This window comes from Typopeltis vanoorti, chromosome 2, assembly GCF_054136105.1.
Source record: "Typopeltis vanoorti isolate ZY-2024b chromosome 2, IOZ_Tvanoo_1.0, whole genome shotgun sequence".
Classification (NCBI taxonomy): domain Eukaryota; kingdom Metazoa; phylum Arthropoda; class Arachnida; order Uropygi; family Thelyphonidae; genus Typopeltis; species Typopeltis vanoorti.
In genome coordinates this window covers 157,613,580-157,635,638 of record NC_143550.1, presented here as the reverse complement: position 1 = coordinate 157,635,638, position 22,059 = coordinate 157,613,580, and the positions used below count along the sequence as shown (strand labels likewise).

General features: G+C 34.9%; 1 protein-coding gene and 1 non-coding gene across 2 annotated transcripts in view; both read right to left on the bottom strand.

Annotated features, from left to right (window-relative positions):
• Positions 1 to 22,059, bottom strand: part of LOC150109564 (protein Obscurin-like) — a 1,271,613-nt gene that overhangs the window by 1,223,532 nt on the left and 26,022 nt on the right. Inside the window, exons 3-7 of the mRNA XM_090402667.1 lie at positions 8,094 to 8,246; positions 6,090 to 6,260; positions 5,328 to 5,397; positions 4,916 to 5,008; positions 4,573 to 4,665 (exon numbers count right to left, since the gene is read on the bottom strand). Of these exons, the coding sequence (XP_090258793.1) occupies positions 4,573 to 4,665; positions 4,916 to 5,008; positions 5,328 to 5,397; positions 6,090 to 6,260; positions 8,094 to 8,246 (580 nt within the window). The remainder of the gene's footprint in view (positions 1 to 4,572; positions 4,666 to 4,915; positions 5,009 to 5,327; positions 5,398 to 6,089; positions 6,261 to 8,093; positions 8,247 to 22,059) is intronic.
• On the bottom strand, positions 12,605 to 12,678 carry TRNAT-AGU (transfer RNA threonine (anticodon AGU)). The gene has a single exon. It is a non-coding gene; the product is annotated as a tRNA-Thr (tRNA).

Below are 22,059 nucleotides of genomic sequence, written 5' to 3'. Positions count from 1 at the left end.
CAAATCGCAACCACAGATATCACCTATATCAATCGAGGCCCACAAAAAAATAAAGAGAGACCGCCACCAATCATCGCTCGTTTTCCCAACAGAAATCTGAGAGACTCCATTCTTACAGCAAGCAAGAAAACAAGGCCGACAACAACGATCCTAACTGATAAGAAACTCCCAACACCAATCTATATAACGGAACACTGGACTCCATACTTCAAAAATCTTCTATACCAAGCAAGGAAGACAAAAACAGAGAAAAACTACAAGTTCCTGTGGACAAAGAATTCCCAGATATTTTTAAGAAAGAATGAAAACACTCGAGTATACATAATTACGATTGAATCCGACTTACACAGCCTACCAATATAAAACACTAACTTTTCACATCCTAAAGAATAAGATTAGAACTCATTTAAAAACTACATGATGGAGATCTCAAACATAGGCGAATATATTCAGTCAGACAACATAAATTTCAAGGTCTTTGACTCTTTGAAGAAATGGTCAGACAATATTTCCACCAACACCAACTTCGCCAGCATACACACAAACATAAGAAGTATAAAAAACACTGGCTTACATTGATAACACAGCTCAATTATACCATGATAAACATAGATGCGCTAATACTGACCGAAGTTGCAATAAACGACACAGAAATTTACGCATACAACATAAATAATTACCAAACCTACAAGTTATGCAGACCAAACAAAAGAGGAGGTGGCATTGTGGCATTTATCAAAGAAAAATACAATGTGACAGAAAAACAAACTCACTTCGAACATGTGGAAACACTAATTTTGGAACAGACACAAACAAACAGCCACAATAGTATCAAATACACAACATACAGACCCCCAGATAATAATCCATTCAGTTTTCTTCACGAGTTAGAAACATGGCTAAGCGGCATCGAACCGCGTGCAACACACAGGCTCATCCTAATAGGAGACTCTAATACTCTTGACCACGCTTCTTCAACCACTAACACATATCTTGATATACTAAGTCAGTACAACATAAACCTTACCATTAACTCCCCAACAAGAGAAGAAATACTCAGTAACTCACTAACACAATCATGCATTGATCATATCAACATATGGGCTCCCATCCATACATATACATCATCAGTAATTAACGTAAAAATTGCCGATCACTACTTTGTCTCAACTTCGTTCTATTACGTTTCCTACCCCCCCAACCACCAAAAAAGTCGACAAAACTCGATCATACTAAAGAACATTGCCGATAACCAAGTAAAAAATACAGACTGGAATTCCCTACTTAAAATAAACGATCCTGTAACATTATACGAGAATTTTCAACTAAAGTTCACAGAAATATACAAAAAAGCAAGAAAACCCACACAAACGAGGCGACAAACAAACAACAATCCATGGATAAATGACGACATACTAAATACTATCACTGTTAAAGAAAATCTATGGAAAAAACTTAAAAAGTCACCCAGTAACACACATTTACAAACCTAATACAAAAACACAAGAAATAAACTAACAACAAAAATTCGCAGGGCAAAAAGACGATACTACTTCCAAAAATTCATGGAATATAACGACAACATTAAGCAAACATGGGCTACACTCAACGAACTAGTAACCCGAAGAAAGAAAACTTCAGCACAAGATTTTATTGCAAAAAGCTTCGGTCAGGACACAAACTAAGAGGAACTAGCAGACGATCATTCAACCATGCTTTCACAAACAACATCACACAACTCAAAAAAGACAAACTACCAACGATCAACAAAAAACTACCGACACAAAGTCAACAACAAACGATGTATTTTCCACCCATAACAAAACAGGAACTGAAAGAAGCAATCCTACAACTAAAACCAAAGACCACTCAAGGAATAGACAAAATAAGACTCACAGACCTTATAACACACTTTGAACAAATAAATCCAATACTTTTGAAACTCATGAACATAACATTCGACACAGGCATTATTCCACAACAACTAAAAACTGCAGTAATTACGCCAATATACAAACACGGCAAAAGAAAAGATACCCAGAACTACAGATCAATAGCTACACTACCAGTCATCTCAAAAATTCTAGAAAAAATAACACACACCAGACTACAGAACTATTTACAGAAGTGCAATATCATCTCACAAAACCAATATGGCTTTCAGAAAACAAAAAGCACCATTACTTTATTATAAGACATCGCCGACACAATAAACAAAGCTCTCGACAAAAATAAGAACGCCGTCCTTATACTGCTGGACCTAACCAAAGCATTTGACACACTTGAACATAACATACTACTCACCAAACTATACTCAATAGGTATAAGAGGAACACTACATACATGGTTCAAGAACTACCTCTCAAACAGAACACAAGTTACAAAAATAGGTACATGTCAGAGTCGGAGTATACAAGTAAAACATGGTGTACCTCAAGGTGCCATATTATCACCCACTCTATTCAACATATACATTAACGATGTTCATAACATATCCATAAGCAGTCAAATATTTCAATACGCAGATGACAGAGTACTACTAGCAATCCACACAGACATTAGCACAGCTTTCTGCAAAGCACAACAAGACCTAAACGAAATCCACCAAACATACTTCCACCAAAAGCAATTCTAATCAACGGCACCAAAACATAGATGTTGATAATACACAACCCCAAGAATCATACACCCTGCATCACTTACCGATACATTGTCACACATACCGCTGCCAATGTTCCGAAATCAAACCTGTAACACATGCAAAATACCTCGGTCTCTATATAGATTCCCACCTTAAATGGACAAAACATATACAATACCTACACACCAAACTCCGGACCATCGCAGAAAAACTCTTCCAAGTTAAAGACATTATTCCACCCAACATAAAAAAAAAACTCCTATATCACGGTATCTGGGAATCTCTACTCAGATACGGAATAACAGTCTATGCAAATACATCAAACAGCCACCTAACAAAATTAGAAACATTACACAGTAAAATCGTGTCAACAGTAATCTGGACACCTTACACGCAACAACCAATATCCGACAAGCACATGGCGGCGATACACAGAATTCTGAGCATTAAAAACCTGAAACACTACACGACATTAACAAGAAATTACTTCAACATCGCCAATCGAAACAACAGAGACACATATCGTATAACACGACCTACAACAATTCTTTACATCCCCACACCCTTCAACAACTCATACGGTTCTTTTGTGAGATCACATCAGATACCCACGCAACTCAACAACCTACCAAGAAAGTTAAAACACGTAGATAACTACAGAACATTAAAAAACGAACTCAGGAAAATATACCAACGAAGTTAAGTTAAGAAACCATCAACACTAATATACACATCACAAATCACTAGCATCCAATGCCTACATCCCATACATAAACAGTAGCAACAACACAAAGTAAAGGCTAAATCCCACTCGCTTCATAAAAGCTAACCCAAGCTTCGAAGTAAGTGGGATTAATTTGCCTCACTCATCTACTAGTAATCCTTATAAGCAAATGCAGAAATTTGTATGTGTAATCACTCTTTCTCAAACTTAAAAAAAAAAAAAATTATACAAAATATTCTGTATAATCTTCATTGTTAATATTAGAAGAACATGTGTTGTAAATACATAATATAAAAGCAAAAAAGTATTATTAAAAATTTTAATTGAAATCCATTGTAGGAATTGCAGCACTTATTGCTGAACTTTGTAAAATTATAAGGTGCAATGTCACACAAGGTGTTTATTGTATGTATAAATATTTTAGCAATTATTATTATTAGAGAGTATGATCTGAGTCCTTGACTCCTGAGCTGTCATACTTTCTCTTGAACTCATTCACGCTAGATGCACTCAATACTCATTTAAAGAAAAATCCAGCTCCCACCCCTTCCTTAATAGCCTACAAACTCATCTTCTTCGAATCCCTTTTCCTTCGTTCTCTTCTCGTCTTTTCACCAACTGATATCTAATAACACCCTCCTCCTCTTCTTCTATCAGAGCTGTCTTTTTTCCTGTTTAGTATTATCTGCAGTGCACATATTCCATAATCCCTATATCATCTTTGTAGCTCTTCTTTGCACCCTCTTGCAAAGCTTCTTTATCCCCAACTAGGAACCAGGAAACCAAATCTGTGCACAATAGTATACTTGCTGTCATATCAAAGCTTGTAAAGAGGCAAAAATCTTCCTTAATATTAAATGTGGATGTTGGTTTCAGCGTTGCAATTATTACCCAAGTTGTATTTGCAATTTTTGCTTTTTAGTCCCAGAACTTCAACTTCCTGTGTGCTAAAACTCCAAGATCGTTTGATTTTCTCAATGATAAGTTATGGCTTGGAAACAAAGTCTTTGTTTCGAAGCCAGGGATATTCTGCCTTCTTCTTGCTACATCGTTAAATATCGTTCGTATATTATGTTTTATTTTTTAATACTTTTGATAAGTAAATAAATAAAAATGAATAAGAAAAATGTGAATTAAATTTGCATAAAAATATTACCCTATATATATACAATAACAAGAAAAAAGGATGCGTGTAATTGCTACTCACCTTCAAAAGCAGTTGATAATCGTTAATTCTCTGAATAGGAAGTTTTAAATGTTCCGATAATGATTTATCATCTCCAAGTTTCTTGCTGTAATCCTATGAGAGAAAGAAAGAAACAAACAAATCAATTCATTCTGATTTTCTTGATATAAATGCGACAGAATGTATAAATTTATGTAATTAAAAGTAGTCATAATTGGCAACTAAGAAAAACAAAGTAATCCCAGTGTGTGTGTGTGTGTGTGTGTGTGTGTGTGTGTGTGTGTGTGTGTGTGTGTGTGTGTGTGTGTGTGTGTGTGTGTGAGAGAGAGAGAGAGAGAGAGAGAGAGAGAGAGAGCTTACTTACATCGAAGTATTCCTTGAGTGGACCAGACGATAATGCTTCTTGTGCTTGTGGCTCATCTCTGCAGTAGTTCACATGCATATCAAAATCACGTTCCTGAAAAAAAAATATTAAAGAAACTGAATATGAAAACTAATTTAGCTTTCGATTTTCATTGATTCGTTATGGAAATTTATTTAATTATACGTAGAAAAATGCTATAATTAATAATTAATCAAAAAACATTATAATTGAAGTATTTAGGCAATGAAATACACGACTTCATTATATCTCATATTCATATTGAAACCAAGTTATTCTTTTTATTCTTGTTATCTCTGGCGGTTTTCTGGTTTATTTAATTATTGTTGTGCGTGAGTGTGTTCGAGGTTAAAATTCAAAACAATTTCAGATCAGACATTTTGAATAAACTTACCAATCGAAGAAAAGTCTTTCCCAGCCTTCCTGGTTCACTGGCATAGTACTGGACACCCTTGATTAAAACGCTGTAACAAACAGAGAGAGAGAGAGAGAATATGTAAAAAAAATAAATTTAACTTTAAATTATATCAATTAAAATTTTAAATTGAAAAAAAAGGAAACATTTTTCTATCTAAATATGTACTATGATCAAATTATACTATATTAGTTATAACCATTAAATAATAGTGATGAAGAATGAGTAAACGATCTATATTTTCCAACCAAAAAGCAAACGTTTTCACTAAGAGAACTAAATTTCTTGAAAATGACAAGCTTGTTCTACTATCTTACCACGAGTTGCCTCGGTGTCACAATACTAAAAAGACACGAACAGGATGAAAATTATATTTCTTTCTATGATGTGGTTGACACTCTTTATATGCTTTTTAAACAATGTTAATGAAACATCTGCAATGAACCATATCCGATATGCTTGTTTCAGCTTTGAAGAATGAGCTCTCAAAAACCAGTAGCATTCTCCTACTACTACTCTTCTTCTTACAGTTAAAGAAAGCTGTGCAACAAGGTGCCTGATGGCTTTCTGTGTACGAACATGTTGCTCGTATGGTTTTCAGTTGGAAAGCAAGCTGCACGCTGTTCTTCTTAACATTTATCGTGTGCACGTAATTATTAACAGTTATGAAATAACAAATGATAATTGATTTCATTTCGATCCAATTATAAATTTTCCATAGGAAAAATGAAAATTGCTTACTTATTATGAAAATCGGAGATTGCTTTGAAATTACTAAAAACTACATCTTTGTAATCCCGAAGTTCCTTGGGCATAGTTTTCTTATCCATCTCAGTCATGTAGTTGTTCACTACATACTGCATATCACGGGCAAAGTCTTCTTCTGTCTCTACTAACTCTTTCACTACCCGCCTACAAAGAAAGAGAAATAATTGAATTAATGTAAATAATGAGTATGAAATTAATTTTTGCATCATTAAGAATAACTTTTCCTTAGCATTATGCAGTTAGTTAAGATTTATATAATCGCGGAAGTCATAGGAATGCCTTAACTTTAATCTTAATAGAATTTAATGATCGTGTGGAGGAAAATTCTTTGCGTGCACAAACGGTGTTTTATTATTAATTGTTTATATTTCGTTGAAGTGTTTCTGCAGAAATTAAGTTCAATTCCAGTCACCGTCCATAGGATTTTTTTTTATAGATCTTCTTTCAGCTGATTGTGGAGTTTGTTAATCTTTGGCGCAGGCTTTTTCCCTCTTAGGTTTTTTTTTTTATTTCGGAAGAAATTCGGGTATTCGGTTCCGCATCTCATCAAAATCGACTATAGAACACACACACACACACACACACACACACACACACACACACACACACACACACACACACACACACACACACACACACACACACACACACACACACACACACACACACACACACCAATAAAAAAAAAAGAACAAGGAACTTCGCGTCTGACCTTGCACACCAACCTTGGCGATAGTGAAATGTAGAGACAGAATGCCTATCGATTTCCAAAAAAAGTTAGGACCAACTTTTTGGGGAATGAAAATGCATTAGAGGATTTCTTTGTTTATTTTTATAGAAAAAAGCCCTGTGTAACTCAGTGGAAGTGGCGCTTGTGTTCTCTGTGTTTGGTCGCTCGAAGTTAGACTTAGGTTCAAGTCTAGTCGCCGACTGGAGAAACTTTTTCTAATCCTTTCTTATACCGGTTGTTCCCAACTTAGTCGATCTCTGGCACGGGAAAGCGTGATTTTTCTCTAGGAAACTGGGGGTTTTCGTCCCGTAAACTCAAGAAAATTGACCGTAGTACTTACATTATTTCAGACAGTAACACATCGTGTTAGGGTTAGGTAACAAGAGATGGTAGCACTTGTTTGCCGGTCTCTTCATCAGTGGCCGCCTAAAATTAGTGATAGACATGGGCTAGCTATCTCTAATTGGCTACTGGTGGAGACTGAACTGCCCGCTCAGTCTCCAAAAGCTAGATAGGGTATAAAGGCCTCGCCTACTCCCTATAAGGGAATAAAAGGCGTTAGCCGATTTATTTATTTTTATAGAACAGACAAATTGGAAGATTATTCCCAGTTTAAGATTTATTCACAAATCTTATGGAATTTCTTGTAAGGAGCATTATCCAAGAAATAGACGATATAATCACGTGGATTTGAATAATTTCCAAGCTTTGCGTCTTCTTCTTCTTCTTCTTTCCTCAATTAAATATATTTGTTTAATATATTTGAATATATTTCATATTTTATGAGACGACTAGAGTCGGTAATAAGTTAGCACGCAAATTATTGTTAAGATTTAACGAAGAAATTAATACCAAACATTAAAGATTGTGTACAGCCCTTCTGCGGATTTATAACAACAGCCAAATATAAACTATTTGTTAGATATATGAAGAGCCAAAGGCTTCAATTCGGCGACATATGACTTGTTTAAGTTAAGGGATATTACATCCCATATCGTTTCTTAGCCGAATAAGAAACTCAAAGAGTTTCATGATGAATATAGTAGAAACTATATAAAGTTCGGCGATTCCAAGCGTATGTCCAGGTATTTGCTTACGCTTGGAATCGCCGAACTTTATATAGTTTCTACTATATTCGGCATGAAACTCTTTGAGTTTCTTATTCGGCTAAGAAACGATATGGGATGTAATATCCCTTAGCTTAAACTATTTATTATTTTACAATGGAATTGTTGGCTTTTACTTACTCCCGTCTCTGTGCTGCTTCTCGTGCTTTCGGATCAGTTCGTTCGGTTTCTTGAGAAGTGCTCTCTATCGCCTTTTTCTCCAGATAGCAAGATGGCACAAGACCTTCCCTGCCTAGTAATGCACCAGACATCGGACGGGTCTTCACTCGCCATCTGTAAAATACAACACAATTAAAAAAACAATTATTTTTAGTAGTAGTAGTAGTAACATTTGACATTTTTGTCATTATTTATCTTGGAACTTTGCAAATGGTCCCATTAAACAAAAATGCTGATGGCTCACATCATTCGTTTATGGATTCCAAATATCAAATTTCAATGAAATTTGTCAAGCAAGAGTTCGGGAAGAACTTGCACAAGGACGGATTGACAAAATAAACCTGATATATGATAAAGTAATTTACAAACTCAACTAAAAATGAACCAAGTATGGATAAAGTAAGAAATTGTCAACGCAGACTATTAACGTTACACTTTCAAATAATCAAATATTTTAGGAGGAGGAGAAAAACCCCTTGTTTATGACAGTGACACTTAAGTAAAGTGCTTTATATTTTATGTAAAATCTCAACCATTCAAATTTTAGGTTAATAGGTTTTCAGTAAGAAATATGCACATGAAACTTAACGCCAACCATAAGTTATGGATGCTTCGCATTCTGTGAATGTTTTAATGCTTAAATGACATCAAAATAGTTACAAGAACTGGACTGATATCCCATGGTTTCTAAAATGCCAAAAATATTTTTATGCTATGCCTCCTCCTACTATAGTCAGAATGACACGTGTCCCTTGGAAACACCAGGATTTAAATCCGTTTTTAGAACATTACGAGCAGGTCTATGGCCATTTGAACAAGTCAGGTGCTAGAATAGAAGGAACAACCACCCTACTCTCCTATTAGCAGCCAAATAACTGGAGAACAAACGCAACTGTCAAATAGAAGTAACTGTCCTATCCTAATAAAAATTGAGTAATTCTTTGTTACTATCAGACCATTTGCTTAATATGTTAACAACCCATGTGATGAGAACATTTTTTTCTGAACGTTATGAAAGAATTATTAAAAATGTGAAAATTAAGAATAACAAGAATAACTTCAGCATTTTGTTTCGTTTTCATGGAATTCTGAATTATTTTAATGTATCAAAAAACGAATTCTAAAATAATGACATTTCACCTCAACAGTTTTGTCGCTCTTAAAATTCTATTTATAGTTCGTATTAGGTAACAAAATTACACGTATGGATGAGAAATGTTTCTTAACTTGTGTTGCTATTTATTTTTTTTTAATTAGACGTTTAAAAAAACATGGAAGTCTAGGATAGAGATGAAATATAGCGTGTGGAACTGGCCTACATTTATCACCTACAACTGTCACATAATGTGACACTTTAATGCGAAAAAGACGGAAGTCTTGACAGTGGAGCCTCAGCTATGAATGCACTTCCTGGTTTCAGGAACTCGACGAATTTTTGGCTTACCCTGGCACTCTATGAAAACACGAACTCCCTTTAGGTGTCAGACATTAGCCGGATGTGTAAATCTGGACTCAATTGAAAACATTCAGAACCAAAATTTACTATGTTTGAAATCTTCCTAAATAAAGCGCTAATATGCTATAGGTTTTACAACCTTTTTTGTGGATAGTTATAAATTTAAAATAAATAAATAAATAAAAGTGACATTTCTGTAGACCAAAATTGCATTGTTCAGCTCTTAACTGTCCTTTATAATTCTTTACTCAGACTGATCTCAGCCTTTATTAAGACCTCATCAGTGGGAGATGGAGCAGTGGAGATATCCAGCTAATTCTATCAGGTCTATTTCTATCAGGCCTCGTCTTGAACATTTGTTTCCCGATTTTATATATGCATAATATGTATGTGTGAAATATGGAATTTTTTGATTCGTGTTGCCAAAGTATTAAGGCAACACGATTCAAAACTATGTATTTAATAATTATAACTAAAATGTTTACAATATATCAAAAATATCTACACAGTGTGATAACGAACACATGTGATAGTAGACGTTTCTTAAAATAGGCGATTTTTTTCCTAAATAAATCTGAAACACTAAATCAAAATTGCATAGTTATTTAAATAATATAGAGAGGGATTTTTTTTATCCAATGATGATATATTTGTCGTAAAGCAAAAATAGGAAAAAAAAAAACAATAAAATATAATAAACCAATACTTAAATGTTTCATTGAGTTAGAAGGGGCTTTGATGCATTAGCATCAAGAAATATCCCACTTCAAAATTATCGAAACGATCAAAGATATATACACAATAATATGAATGTGCAATAAGTTACCAGAATACAAATAAACAGAAAATGCCTATAAGGAAATGGATCAGACACGGTCATTCTCCGAGGCCATCTTTAATTAGCATAAAATGGATGAAATAATAATAACTGCTAAAAGAATGAAGTAAAAGTGAATGCTAATGAAATATTGCGATGTTTAAATTCAACTATAGGGTAAAGTAAAGATCTAACAAAAGATACAAAATTAAGAGTCTGTAAATCAGTAGTCCGACAAGTATTAACTTATGCATGTGAAATAAGAACAGAAACGCCAAAAATACAACGCATAAATACAACATGCGAAATGAAAACATTGAGAAAAATAGCTAATAAAACAAAATTTGATTGAATAAAAATGAAAAGATTTATGAAGAATCTCAGTTACAATCTATGCATGAATGGATAAAGAGAGAGAGAGAGAGAGAGAGAGAGATCAGAATGGAATAAACATATTTATAAAATGAATTCAAAAAGAATAGTCAAATTGGCAATAAAATGAAAGTAAATACAAAATAAAAGCTGAAGCTTCTCGGCTTAAGCTTGAAGAAGATGTACAGAGAGAGAGAGAGGGAGAGAGAATTTAATAGAACAAAATATATTGCGTGTTCTAAATTAAAAAGGGGACGGTGTGGACAGCTAGTCTAGTTGTAGCACGTGGCTATTAATGGAGAAATGAAAACCTAGATGGAACACACTAGCAGTTGGGACAAAAATAACTCCGTCACGACTTACTCAACAGTAAAGAAATAGGAAATGGAGTTTCCGATTTTAAGATTTTATTCAACGATTTTAAGAAGAAAACTTGGATTCGTATAATTGCGAATGTTATTCCGGTCACTAGGAAACATTCTTTGAATCTGATGAAACGAAGGTTTAAAAGATTTTTAAAAAGTTCAGTTATAATCGCCATGTATATTAATTCCAAGTGTAATAATCAAAAGTGCATAAAACTTAGTATAAAAAAAATCAAAATTATAAAAAAAAAAAATTGAACGCCAATCTTATTATCTGCAATATCTTTGATTATTACGAACCTTGGCATCTTTCTGAAAAGTTATTTATAGTTAGAGTACTGCTAAAGTCAGCCTATTAGCCCACCTAATAGAGATGCCACGCAGAGGCAATGGCTTCAATTGGAGTCAACAAGACAACTAACGACATTAAACTGTCTACTTGGTTTGATAGCCAAGAAAATGTTTTCACCATTAGTCTGCTATTGTAAATAACAAGTTGGCAAAATAAGCATTTTTCTTGAGTAAGCATCGTGAAGAATCACTGAACAAGCAGACGAATAATAGTAGATTATTCACAAAATTTACCAATAGAATCGTAGTACAGTAGTACCATCTAGTGTTGTGTTAGAAAAGTTGCCTGTTTCAAAATTTCTGACTGTGAATTTGAAATATTTATGAACCGAAGGTTTCTATTTTATTTTATTTTATCCACAACAGAAATTGAAAAAAAAAAAATGTTGCATCATTCCGTCCTTCCTAAAATCTCTAAATGAAACCATAACTAACTAAAGCCAGGATGAAACGGATACGGGCATTCAGCCCAGAATTGGAACTCGAAAATTTGGTAAAATGAAATTATCTGGATAATCTGAATAAACCAAAGACGGGCTAAAGTTTAATAAAAACGCGTTATAATTTTGACACGATTGTGGGATTTTTACAAAAGAACCACTACTCGATAGAGTTAAACGCAGTTTATTACTGTGATCATAAATGATATCATTACACAAAAATGCATTTACAAAACGCAACTGTTTATAATGACGAGTTTCTTTATTTTCCCTCTCTCCTTTTGAATTTAAAAGTCATGTTCCATTTAAACTTTTAAAATTAAATGAAATATCCTAGATGTGTAAATTGAAAGACTGATTAAAACGCTTATCCATTAAGAAACAACAAGAACAACAAAAAAAAAAAAAAATTAAGATAAGATAAGTTTGGAGTGCAAAAGAATGCCGCCTATTTTTACTAGGAAATGAAAAGAATTTAACTTATCCAATGTCGTTGCAGAAATTAATTGTATCTCAGATTGCAATGGCGAATCCCAAAGACATAACTTATGTAATACGATTCTATATTTATTTATTTATTTATTATTTTATATCTGACCCACACATCAAAGGTCGCAAGACATACCATATCATGATATTCCATTCGCATGACAAAAAAAAAAATTCTCACTAGGCACCGGTGGGAATCGAACCCACGATCTCCTGTTTACTAGACAGGCGCTTTAACCAACTAAGCCACAGCGCCTTTCTCTCAATAATGCTTCTTTGTTATAAAAATTATTTTTACTTTCATTTTACAAATCAATAGATGCGTACGTTCTAGTAACGGACAGTTATTGCATGAAACTATAACTTCCCAGTGTCTTTATTAACGCTTGCCAAAGCACTCACATGCCAAGTATTTTTGTATTGAATCCAGCTTTCAACTAGTATATGATAGATAAAATTATGTATAGAGTCACACTGTGGGTCATGAGCATATTTCTGTGAGAATAACTGCTTATTTTAATTAAAATATTATTAGAAAAGTATTAGAAAAATTGGTAAGAGCTTGTATACGAAACTGGGCAGATGAGAATAATATTAACTGTGGAGGTCATAATGGATTTGTTAAGGGGTGCTCTTGTTTCAGTAATCTTGTTAACTTTTATGATAAAGTATAATGAGATCAATCAAAGGGCAATATTGGGGAAAAGGAAAGTTACTAGTGAAGTTATACAGGGCTTTGTGCTGGGACCACTACTTCTTCACTTCTTCTTCTTCGTCTGTGATCTCTTATGCTTTTAAGCGTCGAGATTTTGCCAAAGAGATTTGCATGTCCAAGGTTTTTTTCTTTAATTTCCTTTTGCTAAGCTTTCTTGGATCTGCCTATGTTTCTTTTTACTATTTTCTGGCTTTCGTATATAGTTTTTGCTATTCTTCCTTCTTCCATTCGATGATGTCCAAACCATCTCATTTGGGCTTAAGTTATGAATTGATTCAGAGGTGCAACTTGAAGGCTGTCTTTTATGGTTTGATTTCTTATTCGGTCTAGTCTTGTTTTTTGTGCCACTTCCCTGAGATATTTCATTTCAATTGTTTGTAGTTTATCTGTGTATCCTGTTGTTAATTTCTGTGTTTAGTCTACCATCTTCTTGTATGATTCCAAGTATTTAAAGGAATGGACTTGTTCCAGTTGATGATTCTCTATTTTTATTATGTGTTTTTCTTGGTTTCTAGATATGATCATTGTTTTAGTTTTATTTATATTTATGGTCATATTCCTTTTCTTTGTTTCTTCATACCAAATGTTGATATTGTATTGCAGATCTTCAGCTGTATTTGCTAGAATCACTACATCATCTGCAAAAACCATGTGTGAAATCCTGGTTTCTTTCAGTTTCCTGTATCCTAGGTGGAACTTTTTTGTTTTTGTTTGGCATGCCTTTAAAATTTCATCCATTACTATGATGAAGAGAAGAGGGCTGAGGATACAGTCTTACCACGCTCCTACATTTGTTTCAAATTCTTTTGATCTATTATTACAGGTTCTTACACAATTTCTATTACTTTTGTAGAGGCTTTGTATGACTGCTATTAAGTTATCTTGTAACTTGATTTTCTTTAATGTTTGCATATTAAGTGTCTGAGAACTCAGTCAAAGGCCTTTTCAAAATCTATAAAACATGAATGTAGTGTTCTTTTCCATATTCCAATGTTTTCTCTGATATTTGTCTAAGACTGAAGATAAGATCCTGCTTGATTCTATTTTTTCGAAAGCCATATTGCATTTCATCCTGTGTATCCTCTATTTGATTCCTAAGCCTCGCTTCTGAAATACGGGCATATAATACTGGAATACTGAAATACTGGAACGCTTAAAAGCGAAATTCCTCTATGGTTTTCACATTTGCGGTTTTCTTCTTTCTTAAATATAGAGATTATTACAGCTACTTCTCAGTCTTTGGGAATAATTTTCTTTTTCCATACAACATTGAATAGGTGTAAAAGAAATTTTATGGCTTTCGTTCCTAAATTCTTTACCATTTCTGGTGTTATTTGGTCATGGCCTGCTGATTTGCCCAGTTTTATTTTATTTATTGCTGCTAACAATTCATTTGCATGAATTTCTTTACTCTGATCTTCTATTTTGCTTGTGTGTCTTGCCCTTAGGATTCTATTTTTTCCATGTCCCGCATCTTCCAATAATTCTTGAAAGTACTGTTTCCATCTTTCCATGATGTCTTCGGAATTTGTAACTTTCCACCTTTATTTTTGATCCTTTATATCAATGACATTGTCATTGAAATTCAAGGAGATATTCAGTTGTTTATGGATGACGTGAAGTTAGGGAAGGTTATTCAGAGTAGTGCTGATGAAGTGGCTCTTCAGAATGATCTGAATAAGCTGGAAATGTGGGCGGATCAATTGGGGATACCAGTTTAATGTTGCTAAATGTACTGTTTTGAATTTTAGGAATTGCAGATGGGATACTGAATACTCTATATGTGAAAGCATGCTGAAGAAGTTGAGGAAACACGGAATCCTGGGGTTATGGCGGATCGAAATTTTAATTTAAGGGAATGTTGCAAAGATGATTTAGACAATTCAGAGGATTATTGCAATATTAAGACGAACATTAATCAGCAGAGATAAAATGATAGTGATTCAACTGTATAAGGCCCTGATCAAGCCACATCTGGACTATTGTGCTCAGTTCTGGTCACTGGGGTTTGGAGGGGGATGAAGATACTTTGGAGAGAGTGTAGAGGCGGTTGATAGAAAATGATTTTCAGGACCGTGGAATGTTAGCTATAAGGATAGATTGAAGTCATGTAATCTGCAGAGTTTGACTAATAGAAGAGGTGATATGATTCAGACGTTTAAGCTCTTGAGAGGTATTTACCGGATGGATGCGAGGGAGATTTTTTACATTGTGGAAAATAACGAAAGGGTGAGGACTAGAGGCCATCCCAGAAAATTGCGCGAGAATGTGGTGAGAAGTATTTTTTTTCTTTATGTGGGGAGTGGTAGGTGAATGGAATGCATTGCCTGTGTATGTTGTGGATGCTATGAGTGTGAATGAGTTTAAGCTTCAGCATGACAGATGTGTTACATGTAGGAGAAATTTTCCCTAATTCTGTGAACTTTTCTAATATATGTATACTTATGCACAGTATAATGAAATATAATGTACATTTCATAATTTATAAAGTATATAATTTAAGTAATTGCTAATGGTATAAACTTCTCTCTCTCTCTCTCTTTCTCTCGTTGAGTCTTTGACTCCAGAAGAGTTGATGTAATAATACTAAACATACTATCAGTTTTTATTGCCATACCTAGCGGATATGGATGCAATTGGAAATTAAAATGGAGATGGGCAGGACTAATTGCACGGATTGTGTCTATCTATAGACACAATCACCCAATGACATCTATATGAAGGAAGACAAATGCCACTGGGTGATTGTCTTTGTCCATCTATAGCTTTACATCCGTGCAATATATCCTGCTCATCTCTATTTTAATTTTAAAATCTCTTACCCTATATTCAATACTGGTGTTACTTTTCTTATATCTTCATTCCTTATTTTTGCCTTGCATGGCTCCCTCCTTTCGGCTCAGTTCTCCTCATTCTGTCTAGTATTTGTTTAGTTATTAGCCCTGTCTCTGATCCATAGGTCATAACTAGGATGATGCACTGTTTGAAATATTTGTCTCTATTTTCGGGTTTTATTTTACAGCACGAAAAAATCTTTTCAGTTTGCCAAAAGCTACTCAGTCTAGCTGAATTCTTCTTTATATTTCTTAATAAGTGTTTCACTTTTCGAACGTAAAAGTTCTTCCAATATATGTAATCTTGTATTTGCTCTATTTTGTTAGTGTCTGTTGTTATTTGTTCTTCTGTTATCTGGTTTCCTTCGAATATCTGTCATTATTTTTCATAATTTATATATAATCGTACTTTATTTTGTACTAGGATTAATGAGTGTTTAATTCATTCACCATTTCTTCTAGTTCTTTTTTGTTGTTTTCTATTGAAATATCACCAGCGTATTGTAAATGATTTAGTTTTTTACCATTGGTATTAATCCCCTTGTCACTCCAATCTAATTCACTCAGGGCATATTCTAATACTGCATTGAATGATTTGTCTGAAATAGTATTTTCTCTGCGTACTCCTTTGGGATGGGTTGCTGTATTCATTTGTAAGGACACCAGCAGTTGATTTTTCATATATTTTGTTTATTAGCCAGATATAATTTTCGCTTACTCGATGTTTCTTTAATGCTGCTAGAAATGCTTGTTTTTCAACTGAATCGAAGACTTTTTTATAATGTTTAAAACCGAAATACAATGGTAAGTTGTATTCTCTGTATTTGCTTCTTAAATGATACAATGTTTGCAGATGTCGATTTTTTTTTGTATTTAATTGTAATTTTATCGAGATTATTGCGCATCATATTTAAAAAAAAAATCAGCTAACTCCTTTTATTCCTATATAGGTAGTAGGCGAGGCCGTTTTAGTGCTATCTAACTTTTGTGGGCAGTTCAAACTCCACTGGTAGCCAATCAGAGACAGCTGGCCCAAGGCAATCACTACTTTTAAAATTAAACAGGTTAATAAAACATGAAATGTACAGTTGAAGAATACTTTCGAGAATTGTAGTAAAGTATTGTTTTTCATAGTTGTGTATAATTCGCTCCTGGTCACTAGTGCTGCTAGTGACCAGGAGCGAATTATACAAAACCCCCAAAAAATGTCTTGCGAGCAAATCTGGCAGCAGTTGCATTCTCTTATAAATAACAAAGTGAGTCACATAGACAAGAAAAATCTAAACAAAGCTGGCAGTGTATCTCGAAGTCGTTCGCTTATATAACTGTCCTCAACAAGCAAACACGTGATTTTTCATTAAACTTCAAGTTGAAAGCAGTTCTTGTAATTGCTCTGGAATTTTGGCAAAACTGCAAATTCATCAAGTAGATCAAAATATCCATTGGATGCTACCATTCATTAAAATCAGTTGTGATAACGATACAATAAGAATCCTTGTATAACGTGTTTCGGGTATACAAGTTCATTATATATATTCTTAGGATATATAATAAAGGTTTGTCGTGCATTTTTTTTCCTCACCGTAAGTCTAGACAGTCGTAAAGTTTTTCCTCCCTTGAGGAAGGCTAATTTAGTCCCTGTAATAAAAGAGCGGAGAATAGGTTCTTTTTTTAAAGGTGGATGAAGCAAAAATTTTTGCTGCTGCCAGAAATGGAATGGCATCTCCTCGGGCCTCTTTTTGTACATGAATATAACAAATCATAAAACGCTCATCATTATTGCTTGATAAATCTAGCTATTGGTCGAAGTTATACATTTTTAAAACCCCCATAAAATAAATTTGAGACAGATCATTTTCGATTATTTTACTGCGGCATATAACAACTATAGCTAACATCCAACAATTCCTAGCGAATATCTGTGAATGAATCCTAAAATAAAGAGCCAATAGGTTTCACTTCGGCGATGTAACATTATTTAAATTAAGGGGATTTAAATCCCACATTATTTCAAAGCCGAATAAGAAACTCAAAGATAGGAATCACAGTTTCATGCTGAATATAGCAAAATAGAAAATTTCGGCGAATTGTAGCGTAAGCTAAATCACATAGCTCAACACTAGGGCAACTCATTGCAAAGGTGGGGAAAGTTCTGATCACTATTCTTAGTATTTCCCATAATATAAAACACATCTCCCAGGAGATGCATGATGTTATACATTATGGTGGAAGGTCACTACCCAGACCGGTTTTGACCTTCATTGAGGGCTCATTAGTGAGTAGCTAGACCAGGTAATACTGAGGTTATAGCTTTTACAATTATAGCGAAACTTTTATATTTTGCTATATTCGGCATGAAACTCTTTGATTCCTATCTTTGAGTTTCTTATTCCGCTTTGAAATAATGTGGGATTTAATATCCCCTTAATTTAAATCATGTTACATCGCCGAAGTGAAGCCTATTGGCTTTTTATTTTAAGTAATTTATGGGTGCACCTTTTTGACAACTCGTATAGCAAAGTATATAAGTTCTTTTCGCTATAACCTCAGTATTACCTGGTCTACCTACTCACTGATGAGACCCCCAATGAGGGTTGAAAGGTGAGGGGAGGATCTGGCTCTGAGAGGCTCCGCTTGGAGATAGGTTTTTGCCTGTCTTTGAGTGCGGCCACCGCTGAGATTATGGCTCTGCTTGGTGGTGGGGTGAGGTTGCCACTGGGTAGAGCCAACGATGAGAGCCCAATGAGGGTTGAAACCGGTGCGGGGATGATCTGGCCCTGAGAGGCTCCGCTTGGAGGTAGGTTTTTGCCTGTCTCTGAGTGGAGCCACCGCTGAGATTATGGCTCTGCTGGGTGGTGGGGTGAACTTGCCACTGGGTAGAGCCAATGTTGAGAAGTTCTTCTTGGTGACGGGGTGAGCCTGTTACTGAGTGCAACAACGCTGAGTTGGGCGATCTTTCGGGATCGTCTTATTTTTAGAGCCCGCTTCACCTTTACAAAGGTCGAAACCTGTCTGGGTACCTTCCACCATAATGTATAACATCATACATCTCCTAGGAGATGTGTTTTACATTATGGGAAATACTAAGAATAGTGATCAGAACCTTCCTCACCTTTGCAACGAGTTGCCCTAGTGTTGAACTATGTGCTTTAGCTTACGCTACAATTCGCCGAAACTTTTATATTTTGATATATTCGGCATGAAACTCTTTGATTTCTATCTTTGAGTTTCTTATTCAGCTTTGAATAATGTGGGATTTAATATCCCCTTAATTTAAATAAAAATAATAACAATATTAACCAAAAAGAAAGTGTTGATACTGCTCCTTTCCCGCCTCTATAAAGTATAAATTTAAAAAAAAAAAAAAAATAGAACGCTTGAGCCACTAAGCAGTTGCTACCTTTATATAACTAAAATGGAAATTAAGAAAAAAAAAGTTTCAATATCAGTATCACTACATAGCGATAGATGGTGTTGGTTGTAGATGGTGAATTGTTACATGATACTTCCAAGGAGTCTAAGGACTTCTTGGAGGTATCATGTAACAATAATATTCAATTTACCTATTGAATATTGAATTTACACTATATTGTAAAACTAAGGGACAGTGGAACGTTTCATAAACGCTTTATTTTTCCCAAAATCTCAATACACCATTGGACTGACGTTGGCCACAGATACAGATGTTGCTCTCCCAGGTAGACATCTCACTAAATATTGATAAATGGCCAGCATTTTCTTTTTCATTCCTCTATCCAAATAGCAGTCGTTTTCTGAAATGCATTTGGATGTCTTCAACCTCCACCGTTCTAATTTTTCCTAAAAGCGTTCCACGAAGTCCAGATCAGGACTATTAGTAGGCGACAGATGACGTTGTGCGTAGATGGAGGATTAAGTGTAGGCTGTGGATTACGTTCACACTTCTTATAGTACCATATGATGCATTATCTTGTTGCTACTCATTTGGATCGTTTCCACAGAAACGACATAGCTTAGCTTAGCAACACGGAATTTGTTTCTTGAGTTCATTGGACTTAGTTCAAAATAAGTAAAACATTCCAACAATGCCTTCACATTTAAAAGATGGGAGATACACGCTAGTGAATTACGTTCTCCTTTCAGCTCCATCTGATTCGAAGAACGTGTCGTCCTTCCCTACCACATCTTTCCAACGGTCTAGTGACTAATCTCTGCAGTTACTTGTACCGCGTAAGTAAGAATTGGAATATGTTTTGGGTGATGTTTGGCTTGTAGGCCGTACCTCTTCTATGCAAATTGAAGCTATGGAATAGCAGTAGCCTCGATTTCCATAGATTACGACACTGCTGCCAGAAGTGTTTTTTACTACCTTGCTGTCTGAAGTGTTTGACTTTTGTCAAGTACTTCAGACCATCAACGGAAGATCGCGCAATCCTTTTCGGCACTGTCCTATTCGTCCATTTGTGTAGGCTATATGTCATCACGTTTCTATCTTTTAATAGTATTACCAACAGTAGATACCTTTTGGTTGCATGACCTAATCATGACTAATACGGTTACCTATGGGCATCAGCTCGCCTGAAGTCTGTTCATTCAAAACCACGTCTCATTTCATCGGCGAACACTGTTCCACTCATTTAATTCACATTCTCTTACTAAAAGCTTTTCAATTAGCATGTAGTTTAAACTGATGCTATATTCGGGAAAAATAGGAGGTGCATGTTACCTTTGAAGCTGACCATCCATAAATTACGCGATCGATGAGATAACGATGTGAGAGAAGGGGGTTGTGATATTTTTGTGACAGTAGAGAGCATATCGTTATAATATATACAGTTCACTAAAATAAATATTTCAACAGCACTAAACTTCAGAGTAGCTTAAATTCTTCATACTTCAGTAGAAATGCTAACTTCCTTTTGTCCTAATCATACTTTCCACTCTTCTGTCTCCAACAGCTAGTGATGATACGATGTAAGCATTTTGGACCATTCTGTCTTCAACATGACCACCAGTCTATATACTTTTATAGGAAGCAGTAGCCTAGCCGTATAAGCCAGCACCAGTTAATTCCAAAAGTGTTCTGTGAGGGTAAGATCAAAAATATGGAGACAAATCAATTTTGTTTTCAAATGATTTACTTATAGCCTGCCACAATAAGCAATGCAGTATGATGGTAAAGTGTTGGATTATTCAGAACTCTTGATGTTTTGTTGATTTTTCAGAACTCTTGTATGTCCATTAACGTTCATTCTTTCAGACGCTACAACTTGATGGCTGAATCCACACCAAGAGAAACACTTCCGGACCATTAAACTTCCACGGCCAACTTCACAGTTAGGACGATGCACTCAGGAATAAGATATTTCCAGGTATCCGGCACACCTACATTTGCCGTCTGATCTGAAAAAGAATGCATCACGATTCCTTGCCCTATATCACGTATTTTCAACGCTCAAGACCAATCACTGTACTCTTTACACCAATGTAGTTTACACTGTCCACTATCATTGTTCTTGTGCAGTTGCCCTTTTTGTGAAATTAAACTTTTATTGTTCGACTACTAATTTGAACTCTATCGATTCTGTGGACTCCTGATTGATCATTTCATATCTGACTATCATTCTTCTAGAGGATGCTCCGAAGAGTATTGCATTTCCTTGGTTGAAAGTTGTTCACAGTTGATTTTGGATGATGCAGTTTTTTATCGGCATCATAAATGAATAGGTCACCGATGATACGACATTCTACAATAACACCTCTTTCGAAGTCCGTAAGTTCTTACTTTTTAGCGTCTGCATGTTCTGCTATATATACTGCGTGGACCATGAAGAACGGTCCGTTCTTCATTCTTATGGTACTCCCTTGTGTGCGTGCGTGTGTGTGTGTGTGTGTGTGTGTGTGTGTGTGTGTGTGTGTGTGTGTGTGTGTGTGTGTGTGTGTGTGTGTGTGTGTGTGTGTGTGTGTGTGTGTGTGTGTGTGTGTGTGTGTGTGTGTGTGTGTGTGATATTTATATTAGTTACCTATATTTGGTTATCATTGATTTTCATTCCTTAAATAAAATTATAAGGAATAATTTTTAATATTAATTTTTTTGTGATATTTTAAT